The sequence below is a fragment of the Panthera pardus genome, unplaced genomic scaffold (genome assembly GCF_024362965.1).
Source record: "Panthera pardus isolate Hobbes unplaced genomic scaffold, ASM2436296v1 HiC_scaffold_8, whole genome shotgun sequence".
NCBI lineage: Eukaryota > Metazoa > Chordata > Mammalia > Carnivora > Felidae > Panthera > Panthera pardus.
In genome coordinates this window covers 94,235,976-94,250,681 of record NW_026527013.1, presented here as the reverse complement: position 1 = coordinate 94,250,681, position 14,706 = coordinate 94,235,976, and the positions used below count along the sequence as shown (strand labels likewise).

The following is a 14,706-nucleotide window of genomic DNA, read 5'->3' as shown; positions in this document are numbered from 1 at the left end:
TGTCTGCCTCATAAAAGAACTTACATGATGTATAATCTTATTCTCAAAGTATGACACTAATGGTACAAATCTATCATAAAAATTTTTGTCACAAGAATTAGTCCCTCTTATTCAATTATCTTAGTCCCTTTACCAAGGAAGCTAAACTGAGTCACAATGTGATAGATATACTTTAAAATCTGAACTACAAACCACAGTAAGTTTTTAATAGTGATTTGTAGAGAATTACTTTGAACATTCTACCTTGGCCAGTAATTATACTTTAATATAGACAAATGACAATTTCCATAAAATATACAAGACAATGATGTAAAAATCAGATCATTTAAAAAAGTTAGCCCTTGGGGCATCTCCACATAATACAGTAACTAATATTCAAAATGGTAACCGCAAGATGGTAAAGAAAGCTGAGAGCAGAGTTGCAGGAACCGTGTGGCCATGACTCTCCACTGTAAACCAGCCATGAGCAGTGTGGGGTACATGAGAGGCACTCAGGAAAAATCTGTTGAATGAACTGTTGAATAATATCCCATATTATATCCTATGTTACACATTAAAAACAAATAACATTTCGGGGCGCCTGGGTGGCGCAGTCGGTTAAGCGTCCGACTTCAGCCAGGTCACGATCTCGCGGTCCGTGAGTTCGAGCCCCGCGTCAGGCTCTGGGCTGATGGCTCAGAGCCTGGAGCCTGTTTCCGATTCTGTGTCTCCCTCTCTCTGCCCCTCCCCCGTTCATGCTCTGTCTGTCTCTCTCTGTCCCCAAAAAAATAAATAAAAAAAAAACGTTGAAAAAAAAAAAATTTAAAAAAAAAAAACAAATAACATTTTGAACACATAAACCCTAAACCCTGAAAGGGTAACAACAGACATTTGTACGGATTGTCTCATAAGCCAGGCACTGTCCTTCAGTGATTTGTAAGCATTAATTTATTCAAGTCTTCTAACAATTTTGTGAGGTACCCAGTATAACTATCATCACCCTTATTTTCAAACAGGTAAACTAAGGCACAGAGAATTTAAGTAATTCATCCAAGGACACATGATTTGTAAACCGCAGAGGCAAGATTCAAACTCAGGCATGTGGCTCCAGAATCTGCACCCTAACCATTCCGGAACATTTTATTTCATCTTATCTTTTCACTTGGATATATTTACTTCCATGTAAAACATTTTCTATTTCAGATCTAAATGGTTTTACATAGTACTTCTGTTATGGCTCCACCTGGCCTGGAGTTGTGCATTATTTATTCCCAACCTGTGGAAAAGGCAAGATTTGAACAGATGATTTCTCCCACTGGGAGGCATCAGGGGCATTTTTCAACTACTGCCCAGCATGGCTGAGTCATAAGGGGAACATTGTTAAAGCCAACTCAGCCTTCTTCTGTCCACAGGACTTCTCAATGCTTTAATTTCTCCCAGGAATATAATTAAAGAGAGTGGTTCCTTCTAATTCATAAATTAACAAGGCTCCATTCCAACTTGTATTTCCAAGGAGGTTTCCTGCAGGTCTACTGTGAGAATCGTTCTTTATATTGTTTTTAGCAGTTCCCCCAAGATGTGCATGCTAATTCTAATGTTAGGACTGATGGATTCCTGACAAGGATCACACTGTTCATCTGACACAGATTCTTAGAACAGGAGAGGCTCTTTTGAACAAGACATCTTAGCTTTCTTATAAGTTTGGGGGAAAAACATGTGTATGCGTTAAGTAAGTTAACAAAAGTTTATTGGGTACCACACTAGGGCTCTAGAGACACAAGCAACAATAATAATAATTTAACACATCACTTACTAAGTAACGGGCACAATGTTAATTTATTTTCCATTGCCGGGCCAAAGTGTACACATTTTAAAAAAATGTTTACTTCTTTATTTTGATAGAGTGTGCACAAGCAGGGAAGGGGCAGAGAAACAGGGGGAGAGAGAATCAGAGGCAGGCTCCATGCTGTCAGCACAGAGCCTGACGCAGGGCTCAATCTCATGAACTGTGAAATTATGATCTGAGCCAAGATCAAGAGTCAGATACTTAACTGACTGAGACATCCAGGTGCCCCAAGTGTATACATCAATTTGGACAAGACAATCTCTGAGTTTCCTTCAAAATCCAGAGAAAATCTGAAATTAAAAATTCTGGAAATGTGAATGTAGTGGATTTTCTTACACAATTATAACAGATTTATGTCAACTTTCCTCTCATAGATTTGCTGCTTTTATCAAAAAACAAAAATAACAAAACTTTCCCAGTGATATGTCTCTATCAACAATTGGATAAAGACTTTGAAAACATACATTCTGCTTCCAACTCTTTGAGCGAAAAGTTGCCACATCATATATTTATTTTTTATTGTTCTTTTAACATCAATAGTAGTGATTCTTATTAAATGCTCCCAATTTATTTCAAATAGGTTGAGAGCTTACCAGCAACTTTTCAGAAACCATCACAGCCTTATAATCTTGCAATCTTTGATTTTTCTCATGCCTCTCTTTATACCTTTCTTGTCCCATTCTCGTGTGGAGAGCACTCAATTTAGCCAACTCATTGACCCCTTTCACCCACTGCTCCTGGGCTGGTTCTGAGCACAATTTTCACAGCTAACGTTAGCTGGTTGTTGTTTCACACAATAGATTTCTTAGCTGGCAGTTCCAACTCCGAAACTGGAAAGAAAACCCAAGCACTCCAAACTGCATTTTACACCAATATCCTTCCAGATTAAAAATCAGAACGTCAAATAACTTGACAGACATTTAACTGAGAGACTTTCCATTTTTAAGGTTTGAATTTTAGCAAAAAGTCATATTATTTTAGAAATACAAACTTGATTATACACATCAAGGTTATTTTTATAGTATATGGTAAAATAGACTTTTTTCAGACATGTATCTAAAATTCCTAAGCAACACAGATCACTAGTTCTTATTTTTTTAATTCTTTAATTTTCTAGTACTTTCTCTTAATTTTTTAATTCATTTTTTAATGTTTATTTATTTTGAGAGAGAGAGTGTGTGTACAAGCAGGGAGGGGCAGAGACAGAGAGGGAGAGCAAGAATTACAAGTAGGCTCCATGCTGTCAGCGCAGAGCCTGACATGGGGCTGGAACTCACAAACTGTGAGATCATGACCTAAGCTGAAATCAAGAGTTGGATGCTTAACCAACTGAGCCACCCAGGTGCCCTATAGTACTTTCCTTTATTAAAATGAAAAAAGAAAAGTCCTAGCTTCTTATGTTTACCTATTACAACAGAAGATATTATTCAAGGTAAGAAGAAAATTTTTAATATTAATATAAATATGCACTATTCCAAAAGTAAGTAAACAAACACATATGGCATTTTAGAAACCTTAGAAAACACAAGAGGGAAAGCAACTAATACTGAAATGATAGTATTAAAGTGAGTAAAAAAAATATCAAGATGACAAATTTTTTTAAGTATGTCTAACTTTCAGAATTTACAATGTATCTCAGATCTTCCATAGTAGCCAGTTTTTCTAGCTTCCAGTAAAAATTTCTGAAAACACATGCTTTAGACTACAATGAAACACTATCATCCAAGATTCTATTATAAATCAGGTCTATTGACATTGTATCAGTGGAGCTTGGTGTTGGCTTCATTTTAAAATGTGGCTTTTTAGACGGTAAAGCACAGGAGACATGGGAAGATCCATAATTAAGGGACATTAGTGAATTGTTAAACTCTAAGCAACTTTTACACTTACCTATAGGTTAACAAACCTCATGTTCAAGTGTAATCATTGTCCTGAATAGCGTGTGAGTGTTACATGATTCTAAGGTTTGTTTCCCTGCCCCACTTGCTAACATCACCTACAATTCTTCCACTCTGGTCATCACCACCATCACTCAGTGTCCAGCCCCCCCCCCCCCCCCATGTGGGTTTTTTTCTAAGAACACACTGGTATATTTCAACTCAGATCCTTCATCACTTATCTGATTTACTGCCAACAATTCTGCCCTCATATTGTATAGTAAAAATATATAATAGTTTTGCATATTGAAATCCCTGTGCCCAGAAGGTTTCCATCCATGGTGGAGAATGAGATGATCAGCCCAATTTGGAGCAGTCTGTTCTGCATTTTAAGATGTCTCATTACCTCACATGCATGATTTGGCTAAGAATGAACTAGCACTCTTTTGAATTTCCTCATTTCCATGGAGTTGGAAGCTGCCATTCTTAGCAATCAACCCCCATCCACACTGCTTCAATCTGCTTTATGGTGACTGAACAGAGAAGTGTCTCATAGACACTCATAGTGTCTCATAGAGTAGAATATACATATGAGTTAGAATTCGTATATTTCCGGGGTGCCTGGGTGGCGCAGTCGGTTAAGCGTCCGACTTCAGCCAGGTCACGATCTCGCGGTCCGTGAGTTCGAGCCCCGCGTCAGGCTCTGGGCTGATGGCTCAGAGCCTGGAGCCTGTTTCCGATTCTGTGTCTCCCTCTCTCTCTGCCCCTCCCCCGTTCATGCTCTGTCTCTCTCTGTCCCAAAAATAAATAAAAAACGTTGAAAAAAAAATTAAAAAAAAAAAAAAAAAGAATTCGTATATTTCCTCTTCTTCCCATTTACAGCTTGTAAAAACCCCATATAGATGAGATTTTTAGAGGATTTTTAGGGCAGTGAAATTCTTCTGTACGATACTATAATGGCAAATACATCATTATAATTTGTCAAAACCCAAAGAACGTATGACACCAAGAGTAACCCTAATGTAAACTATAGACTCTGGGTGATACTGACATATCTGCGTAGGTTCATCAAGGGTCACAAATGTACCAGTCTGGTGGGGGATGTTGATAACTATATGCCTCTGTGGGGATGGGGAGTACATGTGAATTCTGTATACTTTCTGCTCAATTCTACTGTGCATCTAAAACCACTCTAAAAGATATAGACTATTTAAAAGGAAAAAAAGTTGTCTCAAATATGTAGCATGTTAGCATACCTGTGATAGGGAGAAGTTACATTGTGATAGAACAAAACAGAAAAACAATGTAATTAAATGTTACCCTCATTGTCATTATTCCCCTTGAATGTCAGAAAACTTTTCAAAGGGATGAGTGGGATATTAAATAAGATTTAAATAATGGAGCTGAATGAGAATTTTATGATCAGAGAGAAGGCAATTTTTAAATCAACATTTCTTTTTCAAAAGGGTAACCACATCCTTAAAAGAGTGAGTCGGGGAAAATAACTGTCTTGTTCACATGTCAATCAAAATTATTTCTAACATGCAATCTTGATCATCTCTTTGATAGATTTTAGATGTGCACATTCTCATTTCGAGTTTTAATGAAGTCTAGAAAAATTATGGAAAAGCTGATCTTCCTTTGGTACATACTGCAGCATCAATTGCTCTAAAAATAGTCTCCAGTTTTCAGATGTATATGAAAACAAGCATCTGAACTTTGCATTAAAACTACTCATGCATTAAACTGCTGAGAAAGCCTTTTAAAAGCAGAGTGACACCTCACTGGAAAATATGGTTAATTCTGCTAATAGAAAATATATTCTGAAACAAAGATACAGTAAAATGGAAGCCTACAGGCCATAACAAATGGGCTAAGTTATACCTAACCTTGAATTTGTAACTATGGCTTCCACGGTGAATTTTATATGCTAATGATAAAAAAATAGTTAAAGGTCTATACTTTTGGGACTAACAGGCATTTATTCAGAGGCTTTCTATTTATCAAACTGACAGACTCTACTCTGCATCTGAAAGCGGCTGATTTCCTCCTGTTTTCAACTATTCCCTACGTGAATTCTGAGAGGCACATTACAAACAAACTCTGCACTGACCATGGCCTCTGCAGAGTTATATCTCTGGTGTGTTCCGCAGATTAATCTAAAATGTGATTTACAATAATTTCCTTTCTTAAATCGAGATGAGGAACAGCCTGGAGGGGGAAACTACCAACACTAGGAAGGTAGTATTTTAGACCTCTGGTGGGAAAGAGACCTGTCCAATTTTACTTGATTAAAACCACAGAGCTGTTTAACATGGTTCCTGGGTTGGGAAAGCCAGTAAAAAAACATAAGTGAAAGCTTACGTGCTTATATTACAGAGTTCTCACTGTTTCTTTTTTACAGGGGCAAATTCAGCCCAGCTGTCTTTCCATGTAGTTAGGCATGACCCTTTATAACAGTGGGAGACTACCCAGAAAATGTGGATGACACCATCATCGCCTTGAAGGGACTGCAGGAAACCACAATTCTACAGACTCATCTATTTTGTTTTAATCTCATTTACATGGAAATACACCCTTAAGTTTCATACTATTATACTGCAAATGAACATCAATTTCTCGGTGAATTTATTTATGCATTTACTTGTCATACTTCAATAATTTTCTTTTAATGTGATCTCAGTGCATATTATAAAAGTGTGGCTCTCATCTATTGGAATTTCCAGAAGATAGAATAAAAACATTAGATTCAAGAGAGGATGGTGTAGCACTGATTCCAGATTCAATGGACTGATTTTTAATCACGAGCAAATATCTGGTTATTAGAAAATAAATTAATAATTTCAGAAATGAATAACATAAAAAAAAAAAAAAACAGCACAGGAAAGGATCTTGGAAAGTACCTGTTCAATGCTCTTATTTTTCAGTTGAGGAGCCTAAGGACCAGAAGGAATAAATGACTTCTTGAAAGTCACAGGCTAGTTATAGACAGAGCCTGCTCCCCTAATTCAATAATCAGTACATTTTGCCCTCAACAACAGTGTAACTAGACGACCACTTAAGGCCTACAGAGTAGGAACTTCAAATCTTACACACCTTTTTGTGTATGTTTTACACTCACTCAGTGACTTATTTCTGCAGTCCAAGGTTACAAACATAGTAAATGCAAGTGGGTATGTAGGGCCTATGTGTAAGAGCTTCAAAGCAATCCTGAGGCTCCAATACTATCAAACTGATTTAACTTTTGACTATGCCCAGCCAAGAAAGCACCGATGAAGAGGAAATTAGTTCGTAAACTGCTGGTTTACCAAAGCAAATCTTCACACTAATACTCTATTTAGTCACGCATATTTTTAATTCATGCAACCAATAATTACTGAGGGCCTACTATGTGTTAAGTGTGGTTATAGACATAACGCAGACAAGAGTGAGAAAGACAAGCTGAGTCCATGACCTTATAGAACTTAAATCAAGTAGTGGATAAAAAAAATGAAACAGATACACAAATAAAATAATTACAGTGCACTATAAGTGCTATTGAAGAAGTTAAACTGGATAATAGTGATGGGAAATGTTCTATTTTTAGAAAGGTGGCCTCTTTATAAATAGGGGATATATGATCTATGACCTGTTTGATTAGAAAGAGGTAGCCACGTGGCAAGCAGGAAGAAGAGTATTCCATGCAAAGGGAAAGATGGAGTCAAAGAGGCTCTCTGATGTGTGAATGGGTTTGCAGTTTGGTTGTACCACCAGAGGCGCAGAGCACAAGGTGGTGAAGACACAGGTTGGATGAGAGATTTGAAATATTTTTTTCATATAGGTAATGGAAAGATGAACTTTTTTTTTAGAAATTTAGAAATCTATACAATTTTATTATTTTATTTATATGGGCAGGACAAACTTCTGCATTAGGAAAGCCATAGTGATTCTAAATCATGTATAATTTACTCATTCAAAATGCATATAGAAAACAAGGCCCAGATAAACACTTAAATACAACTTTGCTAACAAGAAAAAGTAGACACAGCATTTTTTTGTGTGTAGCTGGACTTCAGAATTACAATCCACTTAAATCTGAATGGGTCTACAAATACATGATTGTCTGGTTTACTTTGTCCAGCAAGTAAAATCTCTTCAATACTATTGCTGACCTCACTTGTTACTACTGAATTCGTCAAATGACAAAGTGTTCTTTAAACCATGTAATGTGCTTTCTTTTTAATATCAGTGCAATCTATTTCTATTACAGCATGGGTGTCATATTTGTTGTATAGAGAAAATATATACAATGGTTTGCTAGAATTATTGAACTATGTACATACACCGATCAATAATTTACTAGAAAAATAGGAAGCTCTTTAAGGTAAAGCATCTATATGTATAAATACAAAGAAGACCTTGGGGCTACCTGAGACTGAAGGCTATGAATCAAGCTTCTGAATCCCAGTTTTGCAATCAGTTACCTCTCTGTTCAGGTCTCTCTCAAAAATATGTTACTATACCATACTAGGTTGAAGAGAATAAAACAAGAATTTCTAAGTGTCTAGTGCACAGAATAAATTCAATAAATTTCAGTGTCGTCCCCCCCCCAACCTATGCCAAGTATTTCTTCTAATAAAAATAGTATTTACAATATAGGACCTATATTCAGATTTCATTTGTCTCGTTTAATCATTTTTCACATAGGAAAAAAAAAAAAGTTAGGACAAAGGAACTGCTTCTAAAGCTCTTTATACATCAAAGTCTGAATGAAGGCCTAGTGTTTCTAATTGTTCTGCGCCTGGAAGCATCCCATTTTGACTGCCTAGCTTCTCCACAGTTTTTACTGTGCTTCCTTCATCTCAGACATAAACACGTGCCCAAGTGCAGTAAATCACAGTTAATTGTATGTCTTAAGTTAAAAGACAAAAATAATGCACAATTAATTGGGGGGAAATTGTCAGTTGGTGGCTGAGTCTCGCTCATTACACTTTGCACACAGGATGCACGCCAAGTGTGTGTTCCTGGCAAGGGAGACTGAATCCGTGACACTGAGGTGAGGTGCTGCACGGCACAACCTTTCTGCAGAGCAGTCTGGTACAAAGATTCAAGTGCTTTAGAATACTCAACACTGCAACTGCACCACACGAGGCTTCCTACAAGCCTATAAACACGTTCAGCACAGGACTGTACCCAACAGTGAAATGTAGCAAGCACTATAATGTTCAATGAATAAGGGACTGAAGAAAGAGACTAGGTTTTGGCCATTAAAGGAAATATCTAAGACCTAAGCTGTTATAAATGAGTTTTTCACATTTAATAACATGAGAAAATGTTCACGACATATTTCATAGGTGAAAATTGTTTACAAAACAATATGTTTTGAGAAAGAAAAGTGCAGAGGATGAGGGGAAAGGTACTTGGAAAAGAGAAAATGAAAATATTAATGCTTGCTTTGAGCATCCCTAAATTTCCTAATTTTCTAAGTCACTTTCTAAATTGTTCAAAATTGCATTTCAATTTATTTCTGAATCTGATATTATAAAATGTCCATTTTAAAGATCCATAAGAATCTTTTAAGATGAACTTACCTGACAGTTATAATAAAAACGTTGTCATAAAATTCAAAAATAATACCCAGTAAGCACTTACATATAATCATTATACCCTTAATTATACAGACAAAATCAACTTTGTAAAATGTGTTTTATAAATATACAGGAAAACTATGTTCAATAGACTTAAATGTTCAATGCAATTTCATACTCCTACATATACCTTATAGTATATTAACACACCAGAAGAAAATCACTATAAATCCTTATTAATTCACCGACAATGATAAACTACAAAATATGTTTACAGCAAATCCAATAACTCTAAATTTGAGGAACTACAAATCTCTCCTCCACCCACCAACTCTCCCATTGTTTTCTACTCCGTAATAGAAAGCCTTTACATCTGGCCACTTTATATCTGGAGTATGAAACTGCATTGAACATTTATTATTTTGATGCTAAAATTTGGCAATAAACCACACACACATACACACACACACACACACACACACACACACACACACAAGCGGAGTTTTATCATTTCTACCAACTAGATGAAGATAAATGACAGTTGTGCAATATATCACTCGTTAAATACTAACTTTTGTTCTATTTCAATTTTAGAAGGAAAGGATATATAAAACCCAACAGAGTAGATTCGTTCCAAAGGTACTGAATGGTCTACTAACCTTGAAATAAGAAATAAACATTTCTTGCTCTTTTATTTATCGAAAGGTGGGGTGGGAAAAGATAATCATTTTTCAGCAAAAGCGTATATTTCAACCTCAGGCATGTTTATGTCCCGAGGGTAATATTTCCATTCCACTCTTAATGGAACAAATTTCTAATCAGAATATGTATTCAAAAATAATTGAGGCAATGCACTGTCAACATATCATGCTGCCATCAGCATCCCCTGGTGCCGGGAATCAACTCAGCACCCTCTCTGCTGTGACAGAGCCAGGGTAACGCAGGAATGTCACCCTTGATGAAGGGAGGGGAGCCAGCATGGATGACACAAAGGTTCTGCTCCCTTTTGTGTGCTCAACACAGAGTTTGGAGAAAGCTTCTAAGCTGCAAGAGACCAAGCTTAAAACTTTAAGGAAGGGATGACTTATAATGACTTAAAACCACAGCTTTTAAATCAGAATCTGTGTCTGCTTTTATAAAATTATTGAGAAATCTTGAAACAGTCATTTCTGGAAAGCTTAACACTGGCCCTAGATTTTTAAATTACTAAAACTGGGGGCAACATATACTACTGAATATATTTTGGAATGCCCCCCGCCAAAGTCCAGAGGCTTAAATTAAGGTTTCTTCAGGTCTGACAATATATTGATAATTGTTGAAGCTGGGTGATGGGTAATGAGGGGTCCTTATACTATCCTTCTACTTTTGAATGTGTTTGACATTTTTATAAGAAAAAGTGAAAAAAAATAGATTTCTTTTAATATAGTTTATGCTCAAAATTTTACTGCCTTCTCCTTTGGAAATATATGAGATCTGATTTATGTTTATGATTATTCAAGACTCTAAAAAGCAGTGTGAATGTTTTAAAAATCCACTAAGCATGATGTTGATCATAAAAAAAAAATCCTTCACTCCTGATAATATTTTACCATGATCTATAATGATAGAAGAAGCACACCTAAACAAATGGAGTGCCACCATCTGCCTGGCATTCTTACAGTGTGACAAAATAGACTGGTAATTAACTGCTTTCCTACCGAAATCTGCCAGCTTTAACTCCCCCGTGTCACTGATCAGAAGGTTCTGTGGTTTCAGGTCTCTGTGCAAAATATAACGCTGGTGGATGTAAGACAGCCCTCGCAGCAACTGAAATAAAAACAACTGAAAAAACAGGGAGACAAAAGTTAAAATCTGAACACAGATAAATGCCAGTTTCTACACAGTCTGCCAACTACTTGTATTTAGTAAAAATGGGTACCGACCACTAAATTTCCTACCCAAATTATTTAGAGAACATGCATGAAAGTCTGGGAATCTCTAATTCGTTAACAAGTAAATCTGAAAATTGCTACCAACTTATGTCAACCCAGAGTGATACCCTCCTCAGCCAGAAATCGAGAATCCAATCGGCACTCTATGAATTAAGCAAAATGTAAAGAATCAATTCTTTGTAACATCTGATTTCCTCAGGCTTATATTGATGCTGGAGACAGAGAAAAAGATCTATCCATAACATTATCAAAAGATGTAGAATTTTTTACCTAGTTTATGTAAATGTGCACATATTTAATTCTACAAAAATGGCATAAACATGTTATCCAATGATTCACCCACTGACATGCTTTAAGCAATGGAAAGATAAGATAATTTCAAATAATTAAAGCGAAAGTCACATGGCCCAATTAATACTACATTGTAATTATACTGCTTTTGCACATATGGCCATAGAGATTAGGCTGTTGCCTAAAGACAGACATGCACCTTCACTAATTACAAAGCAGACCTATCCTAAGGAAACAGAAAACAGAGAAACCAAGAATTCAAGAGCAATACTTTTGTAGGAAATAATTTTAAAAACTGACTTATGGCCTTCTCTGGTTTCACACTGGATCACATCAAATGTTTCTATTTTGATAATAACAAAATGTGATTTGCGAGGGTTTCCAAAATCCTATTTATGAAAAAGGAAATATTTTAAAATAACTCACCTAACAAATAATCCTAATAATTTCTAGTTTTTAAAAACTGCTCTTTTAAAACAAAAATAAAAATAGTATTCCAGTCTATATATTTAGCTAGTAACAAAAAGCTGTCTCAGGGAAATTTTAAATGAGTTGGTTGTCAAAGATTGATGATAGAAGGATTCCAGAATATTTAAATGGAAAGGATTAGCAACTCCTTGAGAGCCCCTGGAAGCTAGCATTTCTGGAATATTTTCCACCTAACTGGGGGCTAGAAAAGCCAGGTATATTTTCTACAGGGTGGATACCTTGAAATCACAGTGAGACAAATTCATTTCAATATCTTTGTATTGATGACATATGCTATGGAGCAGTGAAGGCCTATGATCAGTCTTTCCAGAATCTAAGCATCAGAAAGGAAAAGTCTGTTCTGTGTTAGCCTAGATTGAATTAGTGGCTCGAGAACCTCAGGAAGCAAACATCTCTCTAGACTCCTCCTCTCAACCCTTCCTGTGTAGCAGATGGAAAGACTTAACACCATCACCAGCAGCTTCCAGCTTCACTTTTCACTCCTAATAACCCCTGCATCCTGAAGCCTAATGCTTTCAATTTTGAAGAAAATCCATACTCTCAGTTTTACAAGGGAGAAAGTGAGCAAATAAAGTTACTTTGTGTTTTCAAAAGCTTTACACAAAAAGGCAAAAGCAGGCCACATAACAAATACATTTGATTTCAAAAATAAACTGATTTTAAAAAGGAAGTTTGGCCTTCCGCAAGGTGCTAACTGACCTTAGGGGCCTACTAGACACTTACCAGAATGTGATTGTCCATTTAACTGTGGCAATGAGTTTTAATTTAACAGAGAGCAAGTACCAGGTGCCATTCTATGTATGTGTCATAGAATACAACTTCATTTAATCGCTGCAACAATTCTAGTGAAAGAGGTACTACTATTATCTCTGTATTAGTGATGAGGAAACTAAGCACAGTTTCTCAAAGTTGTACAGCAGTAAGTGCTGGAGCCAGGACTCAAACCCAGGCAGTTTGATTCCAAAGTTCACAATCTTAACCACTTCACTACAGGAATCTTGGCCAGAAATCAACACAGGTAGGCAAAATGTTGGCATAGAAGCTGCTTCCTCCCACTGACAGAATGAGGTCTGGGTGTGTAATAGCACAGCCTTCAAGGCTGGCTACAGCTGGGTGCCCAGGAGTCATCACTCCATGCTCCCTGACTTCAAGCAATCTTGCCCAACCCCACACTCTGAGCACACTGCTCTTCAAACCTTTACCTTTATTCCTGCCTCTCTTCTGACAAAAAAGCTCCCTTTCCCCTTTGTCTGTTATTCTCCATGCATTTCTTAAGTCTCACCTCAAGAACTGCTCCTCCTTGACCACCTCCCCAGGCCTTCACTTCCTCTACAGGTGCATGTAAGGTGCTCCCCCTCTGTGCTTCAGGGGCAGCCTTTGCCTGTGTCTACAGTATATGGTATTTTCCTGCCTCGCAGACTGTGTGCTTTAACCATCCTCCTAACCTGGGGACACAGATGACACTCCTATACCAGTAATGTGAATACAGAACTGAATTTAGAGAGATCTGGATGAAGCATATACAAAAACAACGGACAGGAAACCATGCTAAGTGTAGAAGTGGGTAAATTAGGCAGTCCCAAAGGGCTCTTCTTTTAATACCTTTACTAATTAGTGAAAATATATAATCCTCATGCTAATATGGAAGCTATTAAAATGGAATATCATATTAAAGGAGATTAAGAAAACTGGTGTCAGGGAAGGATGCAACTACACACTCCAATTACAATTGTGTACATGATAAACTAAGCCCAGACATGACATGCCGCCTCAAACATTGTTATAGCCCCAAACGTATTTTAGCTCTTTGAGCAATGCACAAGTTAAGTCAGAACAAATCTCCATAGAATAAATTCATTCAGGATTTACTAAGGGCCAACCCTGTGCCATGTCAGGTGCTGTCAAGCAAGAGGGATGCAAAGATGAATAAAGTATTAGATGTAGTCCCTGGACTCCAGAAGTTCACAACCCACTAGGTATGAGAGACACATAAACAGATGGCTACCACTTAAAGTTTAGTCTGCACTGCAACAGTAAAGCAAACTGAGTGTACCGTAGGCACAGAGGAGGGAGGGTCTAGCTAAAATTAAAAAAAAAAAAAAAAAGTAGAATTAATCCTGCCATAATATGAATAGCAGGCTATGGAAGGGATAAATCACAGGAAACTTGTCACTCTGAAAAGAGAATTCATCACACATAAAATTTTAATAGGAAATCAAATTGAACAGTCACTAGATGCACAAGGTGAAACGACCAAACAAGCAGATCACTAGATAAATTAAGAAGAAAAACCCATATAAATGAAAAGACAATATATTAAACCATAAACCTACCAACTCACCATCACAAAAGTAATGGTGGCAATAGGGACCACAGCAGACTTCACTAAAAACATTAGAAAAATATGGGTTAAAAGTCCATAACTTAATGGGCTTAAGAGAGTATGCACTGCCAGCCAGGGGAAGGCTGTGGGTAGCAGTGGCCATGCTCAGTTAAACACAAGGCTACGCTCTTTGGAAATGTCTTGAGAATTCACATGTTAGGGAATCTCTTCCGTTAGGCAAGCAGGCAAATACCTAACTTCACCACATAAATTTTTGAGAAAGCCACTTGACTTGATTGTATAAATCATTGCACAATAAGCTACACTTGATCATTCTGAAAACCAGAGGACACTGTGAGAAGAAGGACGACCACCAAAGAGTAAAAGTCATTGTGGGTATTTG

General features: G+C 36.9%; 1 protein-coding gene across 7 annotated transcripts in view; it reads right to left on the bottom strand.

Moving 5' to 3' along the window:
- Positions 1 to 14,706, bottom strand: part of CDK14 (cyclin dependent kinase 14) — a 621,048-nt gene that overhangs the window by 282,904 nt on the left and 323,438 nt on the right. For all 7 annotated transcript variants that reach the window (XR_008420630.1, XM_019443275.2, XM_053898331.1 and 4 more), the window contains one exon: positions 10,967 to 11,090. Coding sequence is in view for 6 of the 7 variants with exons in the window: in XM_019443275.2 (XP_019298820.1) it covers positions 10,967 to 11,090 (124 nt within the window). In the remaining variant the exon portion in view is untranslated. The remainder of the gene's footprint in view (positions 1 to 10,966; positions 11,091 to 14,706) is intronic.